Below are 26,803 nucleotides of genomic sequence, written 5' to 3'. Positions count from 1 at the left end.
CGGCGGGGGGTGGCTTGCATTGTACTTAACAAGCTGTCTTTGAAGTCAATTGCCTTCAATTACTCCACACCGCGGAGCAGGGGAGCAGACAAAAGGGACATGAGTGCCTTGGGTGTTTAGTTTGCATTGTAGCCTACTTATTTAAAAAAAAAATGTACATGTGAAATCAATTTTAAAAATAGCCCACCAGTTATTGGATACTATATACTAAATTAAAAGAGGAAGAATATTAACATTTATTTACTTATAAACTTAACATGTTTCTATTCTAAATGTACCAACTTTTCTATATTTTGTTTAAAAACAAAATAGAATGTGTTACATAAAAAAATTATGTTATTATATCCTCAAATATTTCAAATAAACATTTTAGAGCTGTAATTTTAATACTTATATTTATAAAGCTTCCCGGTGTGTCTGTGAAAGCTGCTCCTTGCTCTGCAGTCCAGAAGAGCTGCTAACAAAAACATTTTGCCATCCAGCATAATAAACATATGATTTAGGTATACATGACTGTTATACTGTAATACAAATACAAGTAAATTAATGTCAAATATTGGGATATGTATTACCTTGAAGATCATGTACATATGTATTGCAATATATATCGTATCGTGATCCCTGTTTCATGATACAAATCGTATTGTGAGGTTGTTGGCAATACCCAGCCCTACTATTTATACACACCTACAGACAATTTAAGGTCACTAATGCCGCATTTCCATTAGCCCTGCAGTGCGTGCGGCTCTCTGCTCTGCCATAACATTTCACGAGTGGCATGTCGCGCCAACATTTAACCATATTTACAATTTAATATGGACCACCATGGATGAAATATTGCGATCTTGATTTCAAAACCGGCTCGCGAAGCTATTTCTGAATGGAGAGCTCAGCCTCATTCATTTAACCGCCGCTGGCGCTCTCATTCAAGTGAATGGGAACACACGACCAGGCGAGCGGTGTGCACTCGCGATTTTTTTAAACCACAAGTACCCTTTAAATTGTAAATATAGTTCAGGGTTGTTGTAAAACGTTATTATATTTATTGTACATACTGTATTTTTATGACTTTGCCAAAGACCGGCGGGCGCCTCTTGCCTCATTTCTATAAAATAAGGAAATGGCGTGCTCCATGGCGTTGCTTGCTGTGTTGCTGTTGGCCAATCAGATGACAGTGATGACATGGCCCCGTTCGGCCGCAGACGACCGGCGCTGCAGAACCACCTCTGAGATGGTTCTAAAAAGTGGTTCGGTTGTAACCGCTCGGCCCCGAAAAAGTCCCATGGAGACGTGAACATCCGGGGACAAAAATGTTGTTTCTGTGTGGAACCGGTCTAGTGGAAAAGCGCCATAATTAAAAACTTGCATTTTTTAAATGTGGGAGGAAACCGGAATACCTGAAGAAAACCCACACAGGCACAGGGACAACATGCCACATAGGAAGATAGGAGCCCAGGTTTGAACCCACGGCCTCTGAACTGTGAGGCGGATTCGCTAACCAGTCAACAACCGTGCTGCCGGAAAGCAGAATTGTATGAAATTAACTATGCTTGTATTAAGGACCTTTTAGTGTAGGACTACTTTTTCAAAGCATTTTGTTTCACACATTTTTACTGAATTACATCAAATGACTCCTTCATGAGCCAAACCCTTTTAAGGAGGGGTTTGAGCCATGCTGCTTTATGCCCCTGGTAGGGTTTCCCCTTACATAAAATACGTCTTGGGAGGTGAATGTCACCTCTTTGGCAGAGAAGGGGTCTGAGCTGGCGTGCAAGGTTGAGATATTCCGACTAGATCTAGGTGACTGTGTAGGGCGGAGACCTTGATCTCCCCATTGAGACACATTGAGCTTTATCTGTGAGGTATGACTTAAATCAAGAAAGATGATTCCAGAGAGTCCAACAAATGACCGAAAGTGGTGCAGGTGGATATTATGGTCCACAAATGAAGACTTTTGACAAAGTCTTTGCTCCCACTTACTCTCATAAAACTTGTTAATCTAACGCAAGATGTCTGGTACATAAAACGGACGACGGAATTACAACTGGTTGGAAATCTCTATATTCATGACTGAGTGGACTGTGGAGCCAAGGCACTTATTTTGCAAAAGGAAAAATAACAAAAATAAAAAGTTTGCATAAAATGATCTTAACTCAGTTGGGTCACAAATGCACTGTGAAATCTGGGCGTTTATAATTGAACACAAAGCTGATATATCTGCACGTAACCATGACAGTCTGGTGTATGACTGGCATCAGATGGATAAGGTTGGTTTTACCTTTTGCCATCCAATTGCAGAGCAGTTATTTGTTACACCTGCCACTATATGCCATTGGCATAAATATAATAATAATAATTTAAATATTAATACAATAATAATAATAGTAATTAGCTGTGAAAAATATACACTTTCACTTTTAACTTAAGACATAAGTGATTTTTTTAAAACTGCATACCGAACTGAACCGAAAACTGAGCACAAAGCCGAAAAACCGAACCGAACTGTGGATTTTGTGAATCGTTCCACCTCTAATATAAACCTTGACAATTTTCATATATATTTTTTTAAAACATCTCATTTTACAAACTCTGTCACAATGATCCTTATCAGGATCGATACTGAAACGGCACACATTTTTAACAGTTGCCAGTTCTAACAAAAGATTTCAGGTCAAGCAACTGAAAAAAAGGTTTCCCAACCAACCAAGAAAACAAACAAACAAGCCAGTAGTATTACTACTGTTAAACATGCATATTTCTGCTTGCAAGTCTGTATTGTATACTACGACTCTAATTTTTTTTATTTCACAGTCATGTAGACGTAAATGGATTAAGACGATGATGTGTGTGAAAGGTAATGGTGGTACCTGGCCAAGGATGTCCCCAAGCAGAGTCCACATAGCCTGGCCTTCACTTCGCAGATCTCCATTGTCATTTAGCAGCTCCTCTAGAGATTCACAGAGCTTAAGACATTCATGGATAACAGAAGAAAACATTTGATCAGGCATGCCCCATGTACGATTGAACATTGCAATTATTGTTAGCATAGTCCACAAGTTTTACTGGTTTACTGGCTACATCCACTTCTCTATGCCATAACAATAATTATACAGACTTTGGCTGATAATGGAGTCTATGTTCAACATTTTAATCACATGTTGCATGTTCTGTCTCTACTCTGTTTTCATAATTTGACGTTAATCTTCAGAAAGACTTTGCTCTTCTGACCAACAACAATACAATTGTTACCAAAAATGCCAAAATAAATAAATAAATAAAAGTGAAATCTCTACTCTGTTTTCATAATTTGACGTTAATCTTCAGAAAGACTTTGCTCTTCTGACCAACAACAATACAATTGTTACCAAAAATGCCAAAATAAATAAATAAATAAAAGTGAAAATAAAAACGGATATAAAAAAATATAATGGTGTTCGTGTGGTGGATGGGTGAGCAGTCATAGGTGAAGCGGGAATAGAGGAAAAGGCTAAGAACACACCCCTGTGGTGTTCCGGTGCTGAGAGTCAGGGTGGACGAGGTATATATTCCTATCCTGACCCTTTGTAGCCTTTACCCTAAAAAGTCAAGTACCCATGTGCACAGAGAGCTGCCGAGTCCCAGATTATTCAGTTTTGTGACCAGTTGAAGGGAAAAAATAACCATGGTTTGATATGTCCTCATGTAACCTCTTATATAAGGATATGTTGTTGTCCTGAACTGTTGTACGAATCCAGGTGCCAAACAATTTGTAAATAAAGGGCGGGATCAGCCTGGGAACTCTTCCTTGTTTATACTACAGCGTTCCCTGCTTCGCAAACATGTTTTCGAGAGTGTCTGGGAGAGGGCTTGGACAGCCCGGTTTCTCACGCTCACAACTTTTTGCTAACGAATAAAAGACGGAGCGGCACACGGTCCGGACGGAGTCAGCTGTGGAACACGTACGATTGCCCAGCTGTTGTTGCAGCTCGCTTCACCCGGACCGTAGGCTCCCCGGTCAAGTGTCAAGGTAAGCGCTGATGATGATCATATTATGCTGCTTAACGTTGTAGTGTATTGATTGCTGTTTGCGGGGAATAAAAGGTACAATAATTCTAGCAAATCGAGTCGTGATTGTTGCTGTTTGCGGGGAATGAAAGGTATAATCATTCTAGCACAGCGCAGGTGTTGATTACTGTTTGCGGGGGATAAAACGTACGATTATCCTAGCACAGTATAAATGTTGATTGCTATATGCGGGGAATAAAAGACACAGTTATTCTAGCAAAAGTATATCAAGTCTCTGTGTATTCATTGTTGCCGCCGACCACTCACGATCCTGCATAAAAATATAAAGGTGAAGTAGTGTTTTCCACAAAACATTTTGGCGTTGTCGGCAGGATTACTAACTTCTCGGTAAAGAGAAGTAAGTGAGTGGCTACGGTACAATGTTTCGGAGAAAAGAGAAAAAGTCGGAAGACAAAAACGAAAGTGAAAGTATACCCGGTTGGGATGAATGTTCGCCCACGTATACAGTAGCTCAGGAGCTGCGTAAGGGGGGCGGGCGAATGGAGCCGTGGGCTGAAGTGCTGAAAGACGGAGGTCCTACAGCGCTAACCGCGGCTCTACAGCAAATTTCTGTAACTAGCAAAAAGCCGATAGACGCTCTGCAGAGATGGTTGTGACTAACGGCTTCTACATGGCGAAAACAAACGGAACAAATTAAGCAATTGGAAAAACAGTTACATGAAAAGGAGGATGAGGTGATTAAGGAAAAAGGTGATAAGGCGGTAGCCCAAGCACAAGTGCAAGTCATACAAGTGCAGCTGGGGAAATACCGAGACATGGCTGAGCAATCTGTTCTACATGTGGCCAAAATAAATAAAGCGAGGAAAAAGAAACAAAAAAATGTGCGCGCCTTTGTAACCAAAGCTGCACTACAGGATGGGAGGTATGATCCCTCGTGGGAGGGTGACATTTGGAATAGTGATGAGGAAGACGACTGGCGTGATTATATCTGGAATTATGAGGAGTAAGTGATTTATTGGAAGCGTATGATTTGGCTATGTTGTAACAGCGGCCTTACGTGAGTGACTGGCCGGCTAAAACAAAACAATGTCACACGCTGTTCATGAGCTTCAGGAACATGACAGTTCCTTGTGTTCAACATTCTTACGATTGTAATGTAATTTAAGAAAAATTACGATGTGATCTTGTGGATTTAAAAGGGAAACAAACCAACTATTACTACTATTGATGTTTAGACAAAAATGTCGGATGTTATCTTTTTAATTTCCCATAAGTCAAAACATAGGACAAAGGTGTCCAAACTACCATCCATTAATTTTTTTCCCCTTACTATTATTATTATTATTATTTTTTCTCTCTTATTTTTCTTTTTTTCTTTCTCTCTTCCATTTTTGGGCGGCCCATGGCATGCACATGGGTGGAAGATATACGGGAATGAGGTATGGGATGCAGAGCTAGGGAAAGACATTTGGGACAAAGTACAGGGTGTGAAAATTACGGTGTCACATGTAGATGCACACACTAAATATACAGATTCTGAAGCACTACACAATCAAGCGATAGACCAGTTAGTAAAAGCGATGATAGTGCAGTGGGAATCCACGGTGGGCCTAGCAAGATGGGTACATCGGAAAAGCGGACGTTGGGGTATCCAGGGGACCCGACAGTGAGGCATTGATCTAAAAATAGATGATGTAAAAACAGCGGTCGAAAATTGTGAGAAATGCCGAAACGGGTGATAACAAAAGGGGAAAATTTGACCGACATAGCTGGAGCAATTATAGCGCAGGGGAAAGACAGCTCTGTGGCCATAATGTATCCTGGAGACGAAAAGTGGGTGTATGTTCCCGTTAACAAATGTTATTTACGAGAAAACTAATCCAAGCGAGTAGTTGTCTATGTGTATGTGTACAGGTATGAATTCTCCTCGATTGGGGATCCAAGTACAACGAGATGATGTATGCTGGCCGGAGACATGGTGGCGCCGGACGATGGGGCATCGGAGGCCTTGCAGGTGGTGTGCTCCTGATGGGGATGATCGTCCTTTGCTGGGAGGCGATTCAGACGGCCACCATTGGTCGAACGCTGGAGCACGTGTGGTGGTTTCGGTTGCGGTGGAGAAATGCCGCTGACAACCGCACCCAGGACGACTTTACTTGTCCGGGCGGCCAAGCCTGCCTGATTGCCAACGTAAGCAGTGATTGTCCGCTCCAGGTGTGTCGGAGGTGCTTCCGTGGCCAGGAAATTCCTGTGATAGCCGGAGGGTGCCAACTGACGGTGGATGCCACGTGTTCTTTATGTGAGTATGATACGGAAAAAAGGAATTGCACTGACTGGACAATCACCTATGTCACAACCCACATCGTTCCTATCGTGCCAACCTGTATGAAGATGGCACATGGACTGATTCGAACTGAGGTACGTTGGACAATCATGTTCCCTATCTTACCAGAGTGTCATCGTGCTCGACGGGCGTGGTATGACACTCTTCTGGGGGGGGACGGGAACGTTGCTGGGATTTGCCATCCTGATTGACAACCAGATTACTACAAGCAAGCTGCACTACACTGGACAATACACACATGATGCATTAGTAAAAGTGGCACGGTGGATGCCAACTGCGGTGCAAGGTCAAGCACAGAATGTATTAATTTGTGCAGTTTCGAGAAAGAGTAAACAACTCCACTGATGATGTATTGCAAAATATGACTGATTGGATGAATTGGACTGCGTGTTCATTGCAATACATACATGCCAAAGTACAAAGAAATCGATTTAAAGCAATTGTAATAACAAATAATTCCGAAAGTACCATTCTCTGGCTGCCTCTAGGATGTCTTCCTGTGGACATGGAACAATCATACTAATCGGTTAACCAATTTCATTGATGCCACAGCTCTCTCCTTGATCCAGTGGGAGGTGTTGCATGACAACCGTTTGGGTATCTCCTTGGAGAAGTACAGTTGCGCACTGAGCGACTCTAAGGTGCTAAAACAGATGGTGAAAGACCACCGTCATAACATTACTAAATTACAGATAATGACAGTGGTAGCCAGGGAACAGGTACTTGCAGTGGCAAAAACGGTGGAACAATCATCAGCGTCGCACTGGTATGATATATTCACAGGATTATCACCCTTTGCACGGAAAGTAACGACTCCTCCATTGATTGTACTTATTGTGGTATTATGTGCGATATCTTTACTCAATGTATATACTTGCTTCTATGTAAAACAGGTCAAACGCGCCATGGATGACAAATTAACTAGAACACTTTTGGAATAAGGGGACGATATTTTGTAATAACATGTATGGATAATATCTATTGGAAACAATCACTTTCCATACTGGTCAATTGTTGGAGGGTCATCAAACGACAAAACTATAACAGGGGTATGGGTCTATAATGAACCCATTTTTGATTTGGACAAATGTGCCGGGTCCAATGCGTTTTCTGTAAATATTTTGAGGTTTCATGAGTCCAGGGGGTGGAATGAAGGGAAAAAATAACCATGGTTTGATATGTCCTCATGTAACCTCTTATATAAGGATATGTTGTTGTCCTGAACTGTTGTACGAATCCAGGTGCCCAACAATTTGTAAATAAAGGGCGGGATCAGCCTGGGAACTCTTCCTTGTTTATACTAGCCTTCCCTGCTTCGCAAACATGTTTTTGAGAGTGTCTGGGAGAGGGCTTGGACAGCCCGGTTTCTCACGCACACGGTCCGGACGGAGTCAGCTGTGGAACACGTACGATTGCACAGCCGTTGTTGCAGCTCGACTATCCTAGCACAGTATAAATGTTGATTGCTAAATACGGGGAATAAAAGACACAGTTATTCTAGCAAAAGTATATCAAGTCTCTGTGTATTCATTGTTGCCGCCGACCACTCACGATCCTGCATAAAAATATAAAGGTGAAGTAGTGTTTTCCACAAAACACCAGTTTATGTGGAATGATGGTGTTGAATGCAGAACTGTGGTCGACAAACAACATTCTGACACATGTGTTGCTATTATCCAAGTGTAGTGCAGTGTGTGTGTGTGTGTAAATACAGTTTATAGAGTTTGGACACAATTCGTTCCTGTGAAATGTCCGAATTGTTCAACCTCCAAAACATTTTTTGATTAATCTGTTCCCAAGCTCCAAAAACAGAAAATTCCTATTTTAATTTCTATTTATGTAAACAAACATGTACAACCTGTACAGTATATCAACAATAACAAATACCTTACCTTTTTTTTGTGGTGTGATGGCCTCAGTGGATGAAATATGCTATGTTAATGAATGCATGCTTTAGTTCAGTGCTGAGTAAGTGTATTTTACATTGGGCATATTGTTAGACTACCAAGGGGTCCTTGTGCGCTGTTTAGCATCAGGCACATTGTTGAACAGCTAAGGGGGATCCATGTGCCAGTATTTACAGAAGTAGTTATAACGGCGATATAATCTCCTTTCTAAAGCCACTATGGTTCATAGCACTTTCTTTTTTTGCCACTGGCACTGCTGTCTTTCTTTGGGCCCATGTCAAAGAAAATTGTCGTGGAAAAATCTAAATGCACTCCCGAATGTACGGAGCACCTCCGGGAGTATTCACTCCCTCTGACTGGAAATGAGCAGCGCTTCGTCTCCACTACCGCACGTGAGTATTCGGCATCGCTCTGCTTCACTCGGCTACCCCGATCAAGGTAGTTGCTTACTAGGTTGGTACTTGGCAGACACATCAGGAGTATGTGTTAGTTCCTCTTGTTGGAATCTTCATCTGCTGGTGCTATTTTGAAGAGTTAATAAACACAATAAACACGGTGTCTGTGTCGCAGCTTCGTGTCTAGCTATGACTTAATGTGCTACTCACACTGGTGTATGGAAGGTGCAAATGTTTGGTGGTGGTCGGAGGGGCTGTATTGTGAATGTGTGAGCGCACGAATAATGCAACCTCTGTGAAGCTTCTTTGAGTGTCCAAAAAAGCGCTTTATAAATCTAATGCATTATTATTATTATTATTATTAATGCAATCGTGCCATCACTGTATTTGTCAGCTCGCCATGGTCCAAAAAAAGAGGCCAAGTTCGGCCATCCGGGAGCCGCTGCTCCTCCACATTGGTGTTCCGGGCATGTCTCACCGGCGGCAGGCCCCAGGGACAACCCAGGATACGCTGGAGAGACTTTGTCTCTCGCCTGGTCTGGGAATGCCCTGGGATCCCGCCAGAGGAGCTGGTTTAAGTGGCTGGGGAGAGGGAAGTCTGGGCTTCCCTGCTAAAGCTGCTGCCCCCGCGACCCGACCCCGGATTAAGCGGTAGATAGTGGATGGTAGATAATGGATTATGATAGATAATGGATGGACATTTGTGTGGTGAGGACGTAGAACCATGTTACTGCAGCCATTCCCACACCATGATAATACAACTGCCGCCGCCCAAGAAGTATTCAAGAAAATGTTACGTATTTTAAAAATATAAGGCACACTTAAATTTGTCTTGTGTGCAACGAGTTCCAGAGATGTTTTCCTTCCAGCCAAGTTTCGGGGGGCAAATGTTGCTACGCCAACGCACGTTTCTGATTGGTGGGCTGGTTCACGCTCGTTCTCGGTTGGCTGCCGGCCTGTGTTGGGACTGCTGGGGGCGGGGGGGATAGGAGGGGTGGCGGCGGCGAAGGCAGAAGAGAGTTGTGGCTGTATGTATTCGAATATGGAGATGGAACAAGAAAGTGAATAAAAAGAGATCAAATGAAACGCCAGACTACAGTGTGACCTCCTGTCTCCTGTAGTTCATTTTGTTTACCCTGTTTGAACCCCACACATTTGGCAATGTGCAGCGACTGGGCGCTTTTCGCGGAGACGACTCAAAGTCCGGTGGAACTCTGTAAATAGCATCAGTTTAAAGTCAAGACATGCCTACAAGGCACAATTTAAACTCCAATCTATCAGTTATGCGGTTGTACATGGAAATAGAGCAGCCGCGAAATAATTCCACATCGATGAATCCATGGTTTGGAAGGTGAGGAAGCAAGAAAACGTCGAGGATTGCCATCATTCCAGGAGGATCCAACCGCTGGACATTGAAACTTTGTGTTTCAAGTTGCGAGAAGTGTTGGAGCGATCCACCAAAATAAACTGGAAGGCCGTGCCGGACGGACGAGTTAGGCCGCGGTATGTAAATGTATTGTGAACGCCAGTTAAAGTGCACGGCAACGAATAACGTAAGTACCGTGAGTTAAATAGTTGCTACCTTTTGATTTTAGCATGCATGCTACTATTTGTTTTTAGCATGCATGCGCCAAGTATGGTACGGTGCGCTCGTTTCGGAGCTCCAGTTACCTACAGTTAGCCAGCCACCAGTAGCTAAGCGTAGACTGCGTGTGTGTCGGTCTGTGTGGGTGTGTGTGTGTGTGCGAATTTGAAAAACCAAGGCAAACTGTCAGTGCGATATATGAAGTGTAAAATTACAACAATAATTTTTTGCCCCCCCACCATGCATCCCTGCTTTGTGGGATCTACCAATTATTTGATCACAGCTCCGTACATTTTTATTTTATTTTTTCTTAGCAAATGTAATACCATATATGTCTCCTGCTAAGGATGAAACTATTTGCTGTTGGAAAGGTGACTGTAAAAAGACCAGATTGACCTTTAAATTGTAATTTTGTTAATTCAAGAATATACTCAATTGATTGTTTTATTAAAAAAAAAACAATGGTTTAAGTTGTCTGCTCACCTTGTTGTACTCCACATGCAGTTTGTCTTGCTCATTCTCCAGCTTGTCTTTTAAGCTCTTCTGTTCAGAGATGTTGTCCTGGATCTGGATCATTCGCATATTACGCTCTGAATATCAATGGGGCAAAAATCAATAGCAAGATCACAATCTATACAGGAAAATCACATACTAGTGCACCAATGGCAGATAAGCATTCTATTGCTGGATAGATTTGTATGCAAAATATTTGCAGATATGGCAAGATATTTGCAGATATGGCATCTATGTCACATCTGGCATCACAAACATTAATTTAACTCATTCACTCCAAGCCATTGTCACTGAAGCAACCCCCTTCGCTCCCGGCTGTTTTACTGGATTTTGACAGATTTTGCAAGGCCCACAGAATATTGTGTTCTGTTGCTATAAAAACATGGAACCTACCAAAAGAAAGATTAGAGTCTCTTCTTTCATCAGAAAAAAAAGGATATGTCTATCTGTTTCCGTAAAATGCAGCAATTAGCATTAGAATATAGCTAAGTTTCATCATTATTCACAAATCTGTTTAAAACAATGAAGAAAATAGCTCTTTACAACATGGCCTTGGTTGATCTCGTATACTCTGTTGCCACCTGTGGCCGTTTTTATAATAACTACCATTGCTTCAAGGCAGCATTCTCTTCAGTTCAGAGGCTGCATTAAAGTCTCTTTAATGTATGCTCTAGTATAAAACAAAGGAAGGATAAATACATCTTTGGGAGCAAGGTAATATTTAAAATAGAACATATTTATACCTTTTTGGGAGCAAATGAGTTAAGAGTGACATAGCTCTTACCTCTGAACCCATACAGGAAGTACAAGTCAATGCAAAATGCCGACCCCATGAAATGGATAAAAACAGGAGGATTTTTTTCTGCTTAATTTATAATTCTACAAATGCAATATTAGTCAGAATACCATTTTTTAGACTAGTGTGGGTGATTAGACCATATTATTGTAATATTAATATGTTATAATGTAATATAATATTTTGACTTTTAAAATTTAAAATGGAAACAAAATCCGCAAATATGCAAATCTGCATGTGCCGGACCACGAATGTGTGGCTGTCCACTGTATATATACATACATATACAAGTGTTTTCTGATAGAAGTGTGTCATCACTTGCTTGAGGACAAGCACTAAACAGCCACACTCATTGACACTTAAACAATTATAAAATAGAGTTGGTGTCAGGGGGGTACACTGCAAGCACTCTGACCAGCAGAGATGTATTTCAAACGTAAGGGACAAATTAAGCACAAAATAAATGACATTGATGGGACTTAGGGAGGACTACATTTTTACCCAAGTAGTAATTGACAAAGTCTGCAGTGAGGGCAGGCTGTTTGTGTTTCCGACGTCCATCCATGCTTGCATTGGTGTCATTTGTGTCCACTGGGAAAATATCTGTGCTGATCCCCATTAGCTCTGCCTTTCTCATTAACTTCCTGATGGCTGAGGCACTAGATGTCAGAGGTCGTGGCAGCTTCTCCCTTGGCACCCACGCTTGAGGTCTGGTGTTTCTGGACAGCTCTGCTTTTGTGCGGTATTGCTGCAGGCGTGTCGTAATTCGGGCCTATGGGTGTATGACAAAAGTAATTCAGTAAACTACACTTTTAGTTCAATGTGCAAGTAAAATACAGTAAGAGAGTGGTGTTCTGTATCTTCTGCTGGAGGACCTAATGTAACACCAAGTATGTGACATCTTACCTGAGCTTCAGGACTGAGCTGTTTCTCTCTCTCAAGCAGAGACACCTTGCAGTAAGACTGCAACGCCAGGTAGTTTTTTCTTTTCCACTTCCTATCAAAGCGATCTGCATGCTGCTTACAGTAGGCAAAAAATGGATCTGCAATATCCTATGGGATCACAAAAAAATCACATTAATTTAAATTTTACTTATAAAGGGGGAGTGGTATTTTTTCACTGGTGTCGGGCAGAACCCTTGCACCTCCAAAACACACTTTCCAGGAAAACAGTGTTTGCATTCCATTAACATTGCATTGTGGGAAGTCAAGTGAGGAGGACCTTGGAAATGGCAGCACATTGGATGCGCTGACGCCCTCCACCAACAAATTCGAGCATTTGACTCTAAACAGTGTTGTTTACTTACAACAGAGAGTAAGCGGTGGTTGGATTTGGTGGTGCTAACCAGGGAAGCTATGGAGTGTGCAAACACGTTTGGAAAGTACATCCGTCGTGGAAGCTTACCATGCTCATGCCACTAGCACAGGGGTCGAAAACCCATGGCTCCAGAGCCACGTGTGGCTTTTATCCTTCTTTTGTGGCTCCCTGTGACTTTTGAAAATAATGTATTTCATTTTAATGTTGCACGGATGAGGATCGCTTGACGGCATGACGTGCGGATGTAGTCAGCGCGTGTGCGTGGTAGAAACGCACTGTTTAGAGGGAAACCGTGGAAGTGATGTCGTGAACGTGAATGCAAACAAGTTTATTAGAAGCTAAGGGGGAAAGTGTGCTAAATAAAACCCAAGACTGCAATGTGAACTCCTGTCTCCCTGTGGCTTATTATGTCCGGCTATCGGACTCCACTTTTTGGCGACGGGCGAGAGGCGCGACTCCGGCGGCCCTTCCTCTCCTGTGTCCGGGGACCAACGGACAACATTGAAATCAATTTTATTTTAGTTTGTTTGTTTTTTAATCAAATTCTAAAATTGAAGGTTATGGTAAATGAGTAACATTAAAATAAAATGTTTTTAATATTTTGGTCATACCAAATATGCGTCGCATCCGCCGATGTGCGACACCTGGCGAACCTCACGTCAAGCACCTCAAAGAAACATTAAGATTTCAGAACATCTATTCTCGGACCTCAAAAACAACGATGAAATATTTCAGAAAACAAGAGACCTACATCTCTAGGGGCTTAGGCAGGGGTAAAAGTGGGCCGGAACGGTCTGGTACTACATTCCGATAAAAGATTTGGGACCAGAACAATCCGGAACTGTGCTTTGGTATTGAAAATATGACAGCAACTGTAAAAACCCATGTTTAACAGCCACACAAGAAGAAAACGCGATTTTGTTGCTTATAGGCAATTTAGCTCGGATGGTCGCGAAAGTGCTGGGGCGGCACGGAGGATGCGTTTGGAGCAGTGGGAAGACACGGTGCGGTGTGCGAAAATCCGCATATTTGCCAAAGTTGAAATATGTGAACTTTCTTTGCATTTCGCCTTGCAACCTGATTGGCTGAGACGTGCCACATCGGCTTTGGTTATGGACTGCGCCACTCACAGCGTCCTGTCTGTTGTCATCTGGAACAAGGGCAGCCACTTACCCTTGCTGCAGTGGACTCTAGCTGCATTCAATGACCACGCACTCAGTAGGAAATCTCAGATATACATAGAAAAAGCTCAGATGACTGAATCAGGCATGAAAACGGGTCAGGGGTGAAAAAGGTGAGACCAAAATTGGACCAAAATTGGACCAAAATTTTACCCGTTAATATTCATCGGGCACTCGTCAAACAGGTTGGGAGCATGCAGTGGATGAAGGGATGGTAAATTTAAAGTAGCACTAAGGAACTTTTCAACCTTAATAAAATATTTTCATAACTCTTCTGATGAAACATCGACTTAAAACTAGTTAAATGGTACCTTTGCCATGGCCTGAAGGGGTCTGTATCATTTTTACCGGCACTAAGCAACTTTGAGGAGGATGGTACACAAAAAACTACAAATGTGCTGACTTCTTTATGGCATACGTCAAAACTTACCCCGGATGAAAGGACAGTCAAGGATCAACATTAGCCCAGATGTCACTTGCTGGTGTGAGCTAAACAAAAAAAACGACGCAATGCGTTTGTCCTCATAGGAAATATGGTATTCCTACTGACATAACAATACCACTTTTGTCCATATGGCCCCGCCATAATCAACGTAAACTGAGAGTTCCTTAGTGTTGCTGTAAATGTTCAAAATGTTACGGCGTCAAGAAAAACATCTTTGTTGGACCATGAATGGATGTTGAAAAAACAGCATGCGCTCACGTAGGGATGGGTACCTTTTGAACCGGTTCCGTTCTAATTGTCAGTACTGAACAATACCAATTTTCGGTACTTTTGTTCTGTTGTTTGTGGTAATGCATTTTAATTTATTTAATAATAAAATAATAATTTTATACAAGAACATTCACTTTAAGTTATTTTTTATTAAATACAATCTGACAAATAGTAAATTCACATCATAAATTTAAAACACATAAGCCAGAGAGGGTGGAGTAAAAAAAATCAAGGTGTAACATGAATGAAGTGTAAATAAATGATTACAAATTACAAAGTCGGAAGCAAAGTTCTAATACAAGAACATAATATAAATAATTGTATTATGTGTAATTATTTTGGTTTCTTGCGCAATTGTTTAAACACATTTTCAAGAACGTGCCTGCCGCATGTAGCGCGATGAATTCGAACCCAACTTGGGAGTAAAATCTTGCAAAAAATGAGTTGGAAGAGGACGACAATCCAACGCGGTACAAGATACCCATGAAATTATAAATATGGTATAAGTACTTGGTAAGTATTGTTCTAAAATTCTATAATATATTGTAACAATGGTAGAGCCACACACCTTTCAACATGTTTTGAATCAGTGGTTGAAGACGAACATCTGCTGTGTCCGCGGGCAACGCGGCGGTGCTCCCCACATATGGCCGGCAAAGGCGGCGACATCCCAACTGCCGCTCGGCCTCAGCACCAAGAAGTCCCCCCAGCAGGTGGGGCCCACGTTCAAACAAAGCATGCTAGGAACCGCGAAGCTACACTCTCATTTAGCTCATCGGCGGTCACATCTCGCTGGCTTTTAGGCCGGGAGCCAGGTTCACTCCTCAGGATGTTTTTTGTTACTTTTTTTTTATTATTATGATTTCCTGTTATCTCATACCTTGGGCCATCACAAGTTGATAGGGACCACCCCCAACTCGGGGCCCTTTGGTCACAGGGGCCAAAAAACACCCCTTTTGGGAAAAGATCCTAGCGAAATTGTGTAATTGCAAATGTCAAGCAAGGTACAGCAACTGCATAAATGGTCAGTAAACTCTAAAATGTTGCATGCTGTATACTGACACATGGGGAACTAGCAAGAAAAGAATCATTGGGCTTCCTGTATTTCATTTCTCAAATATCATCCTCAACATACCCTAAAAGATCCAAAAATGTCTCTCCACCTGACAAATTACCATCAAAATTGATCCATTTCAAACATTTTATTATACATCTCACTGCCTCAAATGTATTTTAAAAACATCCCACATTTGTAACCTTCAATTTAAGTCCAATATGAGCTTTCTATCTGAAGTATTAGAGGAGCTATGACCAAAATACTCCACTGTATTTGAAACAGGGATTATGTAGTACTATACTATCTAAAGAGAATTACATAAAAAGTGAATAATGTTATGCCCCCAAGTGGACCAGGGTATCAAGGCGCAACATTAAACATGATCACACAAAGTCCAGCACCTTTCAGAGTCAACTTCCAGGTATGTGTCTGGAAGAAGGCTCATGAGCACTACTCTGAGAGAACTATTATGATTTTAGGGTGACATCATCCCCAAAGCCACAGGTGTGTGAGTCCAGTCCTCGAGGGCCTGAGTCCTGCATGTTTCCGAGGTTTCTTTACTCTCCAACACACCTGATTCAATGATCAGGATCAAGCTCCTGCAGAGCTTGCTGATGAGCTTAAATATAAATCAGCTGTGTTGAATGCCCCAGGACACGCTGGAGAGACTAAGTCTGGGTTTCCCTGCTAAAGCCTTCGCGACCCGACCCCAGATAAGCGGTAGATGATGGATGGATAGATGGATGGATGGATGTGTTGAATGTGGGAAACCTCTAAAACATGCAGGACTTAGGCCCTCAACAACCGCACTTTGACACCACTGCCCAAAGCCGTTGTCGATATCTTGGCAGAAGAGGAAACAGATGAGGATGATTTAGCAGCCGATAAAATCCATACAAATATGGATTATGATCAGGAATTAAAATCTGGTTATATTTTATTATAGCTCAGTTTTATGGTTAAGGTGCACTCTAATATTTCTCTATTTGGTTACACAGAATGTGAATCTATTGTTAAGAAATGTTCACAAGTCATTTTTATTCCTTGTCAGGATCTTGTTTTTCTTTATTAAATCTCCTATTTGGTTCCCGGATTTTGTGTGATCATGTTTAATGTTGCGCCTTGATACCCTGGACCTGGCTCCCGGCCTATTTCACGGTCCACCCAAACCCGGAAATGTAGCATGAATGAAAACCAGCACGAGTGGGTGACGTCAGTACACTGGTTGCGCGTACACTGCTGCGTTTAAGTGTGCCATAGAAAATTCACATTACATATCTACTCCCGCACAGTCACAACTAAAGACGTGCTTTGGAACATGTCAACGTCTGATTTAGTGTGATTTTGTACCTACTTTGGTGCCCATCTCAACCGGTGTTCACTGATACACTGACTCTCCGGTCACCTACCCTCTGAAATATTTTCTCAACAAATCTGCACGATTCACGTAAGTGACCAATTTTGGTTTTAAAATGGCGAATTTCGCCAAAAGGTGAGAGGTTTTCATGCCTGCTGAATGTTACTGTTTTTCTGTTTTGTTCCAAATGTTTGAAGTTTAAATATCTGTTTACAAGGAACCTTTTCCAGGAAAGTTATAATATCCCACGGCAGGGGATGCAATATTGGTATGGGGGTAAATACTTTTGGCACAACAGCCGAACACTTCCTCCTATTTTGGTGTGAACGTAGCAAAAAGTGCTTCTGAATTGTTCCAGTGTGCTTGTGTAGTGTAATCAGTTTCCAGCGATATCTATTATTTATTTATTCCACGGAGTTCTGTCCACCGGCGCCGTTCTCTGTGTATCTGACGAGTCACGTCGATGTGCGCACGTCGGTGTTTTTATGTTATTTTGCACATAATTGGAAAAAAATAAATTTTGAATGAAAATAAGTTTCTCACGAATGCCTTGTTACAATCATGTTACAGTAAGTGTAATGCAGTAGCCTAATGCATGTGTAAGACCTGTTGTGTTTTATAGGTATAACTGTGCCAAGCAATTTTCTTTGCATTTCGGTGGTTTCGGAGGTGTGACCCCCATAGAATCTGCACATTTCAGTAGGCCTGGTTTGTTAAAATTTGATCAGCACGGCAAGGCTGTCAGCATCAAAGTTAGCAGTCACTTACGCCTTTCTAAAGCAATCAAACGGCCCTAGCAGCACTAGCATTAGCATTAGAGGCGCTTGGAGCTAGCGCTAAATGCTGGCAACAGGCGCTGTACAACATCAGCGCAATTAAGCAGTTTTTTTTTACGCGTTTGAACTTAACTCTTTGACTGCCATAAACGTTATAAAACGTTTAGCATAAACCTAGGGAAGGGCGCCGAGGACGTTAAAAGACGTCCCCTATGTTTGTTTTTTGTTTTTTTGGAAACGGGTGCAGGAAAGCCTTGGGCAGCTGTGCTGAAAGTATCAGGCAGATCTGATTAGTAAAAGACTCGTTTTGGCCCCTAGAGGGCAGCGATGACTCTCTTTGCACAAGGTTGGATGGGCCGCCCACCGTGGGCGTCAGTAGAAGACGTGAGGCGGAGCTAGAGTGTTGAGGAGACAATGGCTGATGAAGCCACAATGGCTGACCAAGCAACCGGTTGCAAGCAGCTCACGCTTGAGCATTTTTTTCAAAGACGGAAAGCATCAATCAATACTAAAAAGCGCATTGATGTCGACGATGATGATGACTCCGAGCTTGACGCCAAAGTTGGAAGCCTTGACGCGACTGTTATGATCACGTAGTAAGCCTCACCGGCTAAGCGCGGCTAGCGTTGCTAAGGCCGGAAAACGCGCACAATAACCGACCGGGTACTTCTACACAATCGGACATTCGATCGGGCGATGGAGAGTTGGCATCGACCAATGCAGATTGATGATGATGATGATGATGACTCCGAGCTTGACGCCAAAGTTGGAAGCCTTGACGCGACTGTTATGATCACGTAGTAAGCCTCACCGGCTAAGCGCGCTAGCGCGGCTACCGCTGCTAAGGCCGGAAAAAGCGCACAATAACCGACCGGACATTCGATCGGACAATGAAGAGTACCCCGAGTCCAATGCATATTCATCGGAGGAGCGGGTACAGTCTGATCACGGAGAAGACACTGTTTCTGGACTACGATGCCACCATGAATGGAGTGGATAAAATGGATCAGAACATCTCTTACAACCCGGTGTAGCAACTGAAGGACACGAGGAAGCGAGACGTAACGAAACCGTAGCATGATCCTGATATTAGACTTGATGGCAACACACACTGCAGTATATACTTGCTATTCCCCGGAAAAAACGGCCTGCAAGAAAGTGGAGCACGCGAAGAGGCAATCTGTTGTGCAAATGCTGTTGCGTCTCCTTGCACGCAGGAGAGTGTTACAAAAACAAAAACTGTCGTTGAAACATCCACATATTTGTAAATAGCACCACAGTTGCACACATTTGTAAATAGTTTGCCAAATTGTTGTCAAATTGTTACACTGTTGAATGTAAATAAACGTATTTTGCTATCAAAAAACACTTTTTCATTCTTGGTGGTAGTGTTTTATAGAAGTAAAGCACTATTTAGGTGTTTGTGGCATCATTCATGGACAAAAAGAAGTGTAAAATTCACTAGAATGCATGAAATAATATCGTTTCACTAAAAGCTTGATTTCTCCGTATTTTGGTCCAAAACAGGCGAAATTGGGTCAAACTAACCATTTTCTATTGTTGATTACTAAAGAACGGAATAAGGTAGAAACAAACTTTTTTTTCTGATGAAAGATGAAAGTCCAATCTTTCATTTGGTAGTACGTGTGTTTCCATAGTCCAAACAGAACATTTTCTGTGGACCTTGAAAGATCAGTCAAAATGCTTAAATCGGCTGGCACTGACGGCATCCCTTTTCTGAAAACGTCTGGCAGTCAAAGAGTTAATAACGTTTATTTTTAAGTTAGCCTCACCTCGTGTCACCGTTATGAATGAGTGTTGCTGTGACTGTCTTGCTGACAGCGTACGCTAAATAAGTGAATCCCGAAAGTCATAATTGGTTAAGTAGGCTTCGCCTAATGCCAACATTGAGCCAACAAGTTAATCAGGACTTTAAACAGTGCATTGACAAACAAATGCACACAGGGGTCCAGCTAATATTTAGCTTCTAGCATAGACATCAACTGCATGTTTACATAAACTACTTAGATTAGGTACCACTATACATTTTCCTGATGTGCCCCTCACTGTGTTTGTCATGTTTATTTTTTATTTCTCAAGAAAAACTACCCTTTGCCCATTAATGGATATTCATACATGATTTAAGTACCTGCTGCATTAGTGTTCTTAAAAATAAAGTGTTTGAATTTCGGTAGATGCTGGTGTGGTGGATCTGGTATGCATGAAAACCTCCACCAAAGAGGGGAGCCATCGACCCAGGACAGGACAGAGCAAGCACAACCCCTCAGGGCCCCCCAGGCCGCGGCAGCGCCAAGGCACAACACCCAGGCCCTGCAGGGGCCACCGGCCGGAGAGCAAACCCAGGAGCCAAGAGCGCCCCCCACCCCAACATGGCCCGTTCCCCGGCAGGCCCACCCGGCACCCCAACGGCCCTTTGTCGAAGGTTTTTTCTGCATCCAACGATATAATAACTGCATTTTTATCATGCCGCTGTGACATGCTAATAAGGTTAAACAGCTTCCTAATGTTATTAGTAGAGTGATGACCTTTAATAAAGCCTGTTTGGTCGCTATGAATGATATATGAATGAGATTTTCCCCGATTACGTTGAAGTTGGTTTGCAAGAAATTTACCTGATTTGGTATTCTATTCAAAGTTGTTGTAGCTCAATTGTTGTATTATAAACTGTCTTTTTAGATAACATATCGTCTAACTGTATTTTTGTATTTTGTAAGTAAGTCCATATTTGGTTATTTGGGTTTATTGCGTATTCATCTGTCAGTTGTTTAATTTGATCTTTCAAGTCTTTTTCTAATTTTTCTTTTTATAAGATGAATATGATATAATTTTACCTCTAATTACCGCTTTCCCAGCTTCCCAGAGAAGAGATGGAGATAAGTCTGGAGAGTCATTTATTTCCAAAAAGTCTGCCCACTCTTTTATAATTTTGTCAAACTCTGCGTCATTTAGCAGTGAGATGTTAAAACGCTATGTCGGGGGTGGTTTAAAGGTATAGTCAACTTGTAGGGTAAGGGAGACTGGTGCATGGTCGCTAATAATAATAGGATGTATTTTTGTACCAATTTTATCAGCAATAGAATTATTTGTAAGAAAAAAATAAATTCTTGAAAAAGACCGGTGCACAGCGGAAAAGAAGGTAAATTCTTTCTTAGTTGGGTTTTTAAGTCTCCAGCTGTCGACGAGGCCAAAATCATCCATATATTCCCCTATTACTTTAGTAGATTGTAATCGCCTTATACATGTTGTGTTATTAGAACGATCTATTAATGGATTTAAGATTGTGTTAAAGTCTCTTCCAATAATAATAGTAGAGTTCGCTGCTAAATCAAACAGCTGAGAGAAAAATTCATGGAAAAAGGACGGATCAACATTATTAGGGGCATATAAATTACCAAATTTATATCTTTTATTAAATATAGTCACCTGAATAATAATGTATCGGCCCTCTGGGTCTGTTACTGTATTATTTAGAGTAAAGAATACATTTTTATGTATGAGTATACAGACTCTTTGTCTACTGTTATAAGGGGGGCTAGACAAAAATTATTGTCAATAAATAATTTTTCTTCAGATTTTTGTAAGTGTGTTTCTTGGAGACAAATATCTGCTTTTAATCTTAAGAGATGGTCTAAAAAAAATATATATTTTTGCCTGTGAGCGAGCGCCACACATTCCAGGAGACCAGAACTAATTTATGCATACAAACAATTTAAACTAAATTCTGTGTATATATATGTATAGGCTCCTTGTCAATATTGCCATGTTATAGGATGGAATCAAAGTGGTTAGGTGGTTTATGTGATATGTGTGAAATGAGAGGTGACGTGTAAGTGAATATAACAGTGAAAAAACGGGGAGGGAGGTGGATGTGAAGGAAAGTGGCGGGGGATTAAACATTTAACAATACACCAGTAAATGGTAACCTAAGCGAGATTTTTTGTTTAAATATGTTTTTGATATAGTTATGTATTAATATTATATTTGTACTATTGCCTATACATAATAAGTATTCATATTTTAGGTTTTATAACCACATATATATGTATACATATAATAATCAAGCAAAGTTCAGTTCCACCAATGCCAGTTTTAGATTTTTAATAAATACTTAGTTTTAGTTTAGTTTTAGTTAGTTTCAGTATTAGTTTTTTAAAAATGTGTATTGTGCGCAATATTTAGAAGGCACCATGGGAGCGACGTCATCTGTAGGTGCTTTTCCAGTGGCTGCTGCTAGATGACGTAATTTCTGTGTGACACACTTTCAAACGTCCTTATTCCGGTTAATATCAAAATAAACCTACTTAAAGTCACATTCAAAATCATCCCCAAAGGCTCATGCATTAATTAACAAAGGCTTAAAGGAAGGACATTTTTGCTATAATTATAGTTAGTTTAAGTTAGTTTTGTAAACATAAAATGTGGTTTCAGTTAGTTTTCTTTCTTTTTTTAAGCATTTTCGTTTTAATTTTATTTTGTTAACGAAATTGTTTTTTGAATTTCAGTTTTAGTTAACTAAAATAACCTTGTGCTCAACCCTACCTGGCAGTGACTCCAACATTTCCAATAAATACTGTGGCATAATGCTATGTAATGATGTTTTATACATAAATGGGCTTTGCGAATACCAGTATTTCATACTACAGCCTCGAGTATAACCAGTGCTTGTAACGTACCACGAGGGCATGGAAAGAAAAAAAATACATCAGGGGTAAAATTAAAAAAAACCTTGAGAAGGGGCCGTAATTGTGGAAATCCCCATTCCAGGATGACCAGGCTGCAATGGATGCCGAATGGTCAACAATTTACACAGTATGTGATGCTAAATAAACAATATTAAATAGTGTAACGATTATCGGCCGGTTGTAACTTTTACAACCTCATCACAAAGAAATTTCACTTGCCAAGGTGGGGGTGGGTGGCCACCAGGCGGTCTTTTTCCCTTTCAAAAACGGACAGCCCCACCCGCTCTCCACCAGCACTGACTGACACACACACAAAAATTAAAAAACTTTTTTTCCCAGAAACCTTGCAACAGAACAATGACTTATGAAATGTTATGTGTTTACCATTGTGGAAATGTTGACTCTTCAGTGCATATTCTCCACCAAACTTTCATTCGTGTGCACGTTTAACAGTTGTCAGGTATGGATAACATTTATTTTTATGTGTTCAACTGTACGTGGTACATTGATAGATTTTTTGACCTTAGAATCTCGGTTAACATGGGATCCAAATTGCAACCTGATGAGTTTTACCAAAATTTATCCCAGGCTAGTAAATCTCCACCCTGGTCTCTGTGTAATCTGATAGCGGACCCCTGGTGAGGACACTGGCCGAGCCCCCTATAAAGGCACGCTTTCTGCTTGGACTTCCTCTTTGCCTCTTTCCCTCTGGACCCTCTACTGGCTGCTGGCTCCCCTGCTCTGTGTGGGGTCCACTCTTCATTCCGGCACAGTTGCTAGCAATGGGCTAGCACACGACGACCGCACGGCTCGCCTTTGCACTGCGACAGGCTCAGTAAAACACGCTGCTTTGGGTCCCAGCAAAAGCTAAACGGATCACAGAACTCACAGCGGCACTCTGACACAAACCCCAGGAGACGGTAAATAACATCTCTTTTGACCGGGTACATCGGCTTGGAGCCCGTAGAGGCAACAAACCCCGTCCTATTATTGCAAAGTTTGAGCATTTTAAACAGAAATTATTTGTTAAAAGTAAAGGACGGGAGCTTAAAGGGACCTCATTTGGAATGAATGATCAATTCCCGAGAGAGATCAATGAGCGGCGAAAGGTACTGTTTCCTATAATGAAACAAAATAGGCAGGAGGGTAAGCGGACTACGATAGCCGTTGATAAGTTATATATCGATGGCCAACTATTCCGGAACCCCAATTCCACTCCCTGGCTGTTCTAATTAGCATTGGTGGAACTAAACTTAGTTTGATTACTAGGTGTATACATATACTGTATATGTGGTTATAAAACCAAAAACATGAATACTTATTATGTTTAGGCTATATTATAAATATAATATTAATACACAACTATATCTAAAGTATATTTATAAAAAATAAAATAAAAAAAATCTCGCTGGGGTTACTGGTGTATTGTTATGTTTAATCCCCTGTTAATTTCCCTCACTTTCACCGCCCTACTCGTTTTTGCACTGTTTTATTTACTTACACGTTACCTTACACGTTACCTTACACGTTACCTTACACGTTACCTTACACGTTACCTTACACGTTACCTTACACGTTACCTTACACATTACCTTACATGTTGCCTTATACGTTACCTCATATTTTATACAAACTATATAAATCACCTAACCACTTTGATTCTATCCTATAACATGCCAGTGGTGGCAAATGGCCTATACAGATATATACATAGGACTGTGTTTATATTATTTGTATGCATAAATTAGTTCTGGTTTCCTGGAATGTTTGTGGCGCTCGCTCACAGGCAAAAAGAATAAAAACTTTAGACCATCTCTTAAAATTAAAAGCAGATATTTGCCTCCTACAAGAAACCCACCTACAAAAATCTGAAGAAAAATTACTTATTGATAAAAATTTTAGCCAAGCGTACTCTGCCCCTTATAACAGTAGACAAAGGGGAGTCTGTATACTCATACACAAGAATTTACTCTTTACTCTAAATAATACAATAACAGACCCAGAGGGCCGATACATTATTATTCAGGTGACTATATTTAATAAAATATATACATTCGGTAATTTATATGCCCCTAATAATGATGATCTGGCTTTTTTCCATGAATTTTTCTCTAAACTGTTTGAATTAGCAGCGAACTCTACTATTATTATTGGAGGAGACTTTAACACAACCTTAAATCCATTAATAGATCGTTCTAATAAAACAACATGTATAAGGCGATCACAATCCACAAAAGTAATAGGGGAATATATGGATGACTTTGGCCTCGTCGACAGCTGGAGACTTAAAAACCCAAATAAGAAGGAATTTACCTTCTTTTCCGCTGTGCACCGGTCCTTTTCAAGAATTGATTTTTTTCTTACAAATAATTCTATTGCTGATAAAACCGTTACAAAAATACATCCTATTATTATTAGCGACCATGCACCAGTCTCCCTTTCCCTACAAGTTGATTATACCTTTAAACCACCACCTACATGGCGTTTTAACATCTCACTACTAAACGACGCAGAATTTGACAAAATTATAAGAAAAGAATGGGCGGACTTTTTGGAAATAAATGACTCTCCAGACCTATCTCCAGCTCTTCTCTGGGAAACCGGGAAAGCAGTAATTAGAGGTAAAATTATATCATATTCATCTTATAAAAAGAAACAGGATCAAAAATTAGAAAAAGACTTGGAAGATAAAATTAAACAACTGACGGATGAGTACGCAATAAACCCAAATAACCAAATATGGACTGACTTACAAAATACAAAAATACAGTTAGACGATATGTTAACTAAAAAGACAGAGTTTATAATACAACAATTGAGATACAACAACTTTGAATATAATAACAAATCAGGTAAATTTCTTGCAAACCAACTTCAACGTAATCGGAAAAAATCGCTTATAACGGCTATTAAAGGTACAACTGGTGAATGTACACAATCACCAGAAGAAATTAATCAAATTTTTTATAATTATTATCACAACTTATACTCAGAAACTAATAAACCTAACCCAGAGCATATTGAGGCATTCCTCAGTAGCTTAAGTATACCTCAGGTAACTACTGAATATAAAGATATGTTAGATGCACCACTTACTATAAACGAGTTGTACAGTGCTCTAGATAGTATGCCAAATGGCAAAGCACCCGGCCCGGATGGTTATCCGGCTATATTTCTAAAGCACTTCTGGTCAATGCTTGCTCCACTATTCTTAAGAGTAGTAACAGAAATTAAAACTAATGGTCACATACGCCCACACATGAATACAGCAGCAATTAAACTTTTATTAAAGCCAGAAAAAGACCCCACCCTTCCATCAAGTTACCGTCCGATTTCACTAATTAACACTGATATTAAAATTATCACTAAGGCTTTTACATCTAGATTAGAAACAGTAATCCCGACAATCATTCATAGCGACCAAACAGGCTTTATTAAAGAGCGTCACTCTACTAATAATATTAGAAGGCTCTTTAACCTTATTAGTATGTCACAGCGGCATGATAAAAAGGCAGTTATTATATCATTGGATGCAGAAAAAGCTTTTGATAAAGTTAACTGGTCCTTCCTCTTTGCTGTTTTAAATAAATTTGGCTTTGGGAAGTCATTTATTCACTGGGTGTCAGTATTATATGATTCTCCTAAAGCTACTGTTACTACTAATGGGATTATATCTAAGAGTTTTACTCTACAGAGAGGCACAAGACAGGGATGCCCACTGTCGCCTTTATTATTTGCAATATTTATTGAACCGCTTGCATTAGCCATACGCCAGGAAAGAATGATTCAAGGAATTCACTCTGGGGTAACAGAACATAAAATTAATCTATATGCCGATGATATTTTACTTTATTTAGAAAAGCCTGCTATTTCATTAGGGGAAGTATTTAACTTAATAACTAAATTCTCACTGTTATCAGACTATTCTATTAACTGGACAAAATCAACACTTCTACCTATTACAGAAAATTCATGGAACCCTGCAAGCCAGGACCCATACTACTCATTTCCTATAGGTAATTTAAAATACTTAGGCATAAAAATCTCACCTAAATTAACTGATTTAGTTCATTTAAATTTCACTCCACTTCTGGATAGCATTTATAGTGACTTGGAGCGCTGGAATAATCTTCCTATTTCTCTAATAGGAC

The 26,803-nt window shown here is 40.7% G+C and overlaps 1 protein-coding gene across 3 annotated transcripts in view; it reads right to left on the bottom strand.

Moving 5' to 3' along the window:
- Window positions 1-26,803, bottom strand: part of phf14 (PHD finger protein 14) — a 157,751-nt gene that overhangs the window by 98,648 nt on the left and 32,300 nt on the right. For all 3 annotated transcript variants that reach the window (XM_086062105.1, XM_086062106.1, XM_086062107.1), the window contains exons 8-11: window positions 12,452-12,598; window positions 12,047-12,317; window positions 10,720-10,826; window positions 2,868-2,963 (exon numbers count right to left, since the gene is read on the bottom strand). In XM_086062105.1, coding sequence (XP_085918231.1) covers window positions 2,868-2,963; window positions 10,720-10,826; window positions 12,047-12,317; window positions 12,452-12,598 — 621 coding nt within the window. The remainder of the gene's footprint in view (window positions 1-2,867; window positions 2,964-10,719; window positions 10,827-12,046; window positions 12,318-12,451; window positions 12,599-26,803) is intronic.

This window comes from Leptonotus elevatus, chromosome 19 (assembly GCF_054856555.1).
Source record: "Leptonotus elevatus isolate MCC_2025b chromosome 19, RoL_Lele_1.0, whole genome shotgun sequence".
NCBI lineage: Eukaryota > Metazoa > Chordata > Actinopteri > Syngnathiformes > Syngnathidae > Leptonotus > Leptonotus elevatus.
Note: the sequence above shows the minus strand (reverse complement) of the source record. Positions and strands in the feature narration are given on the sequence as shown.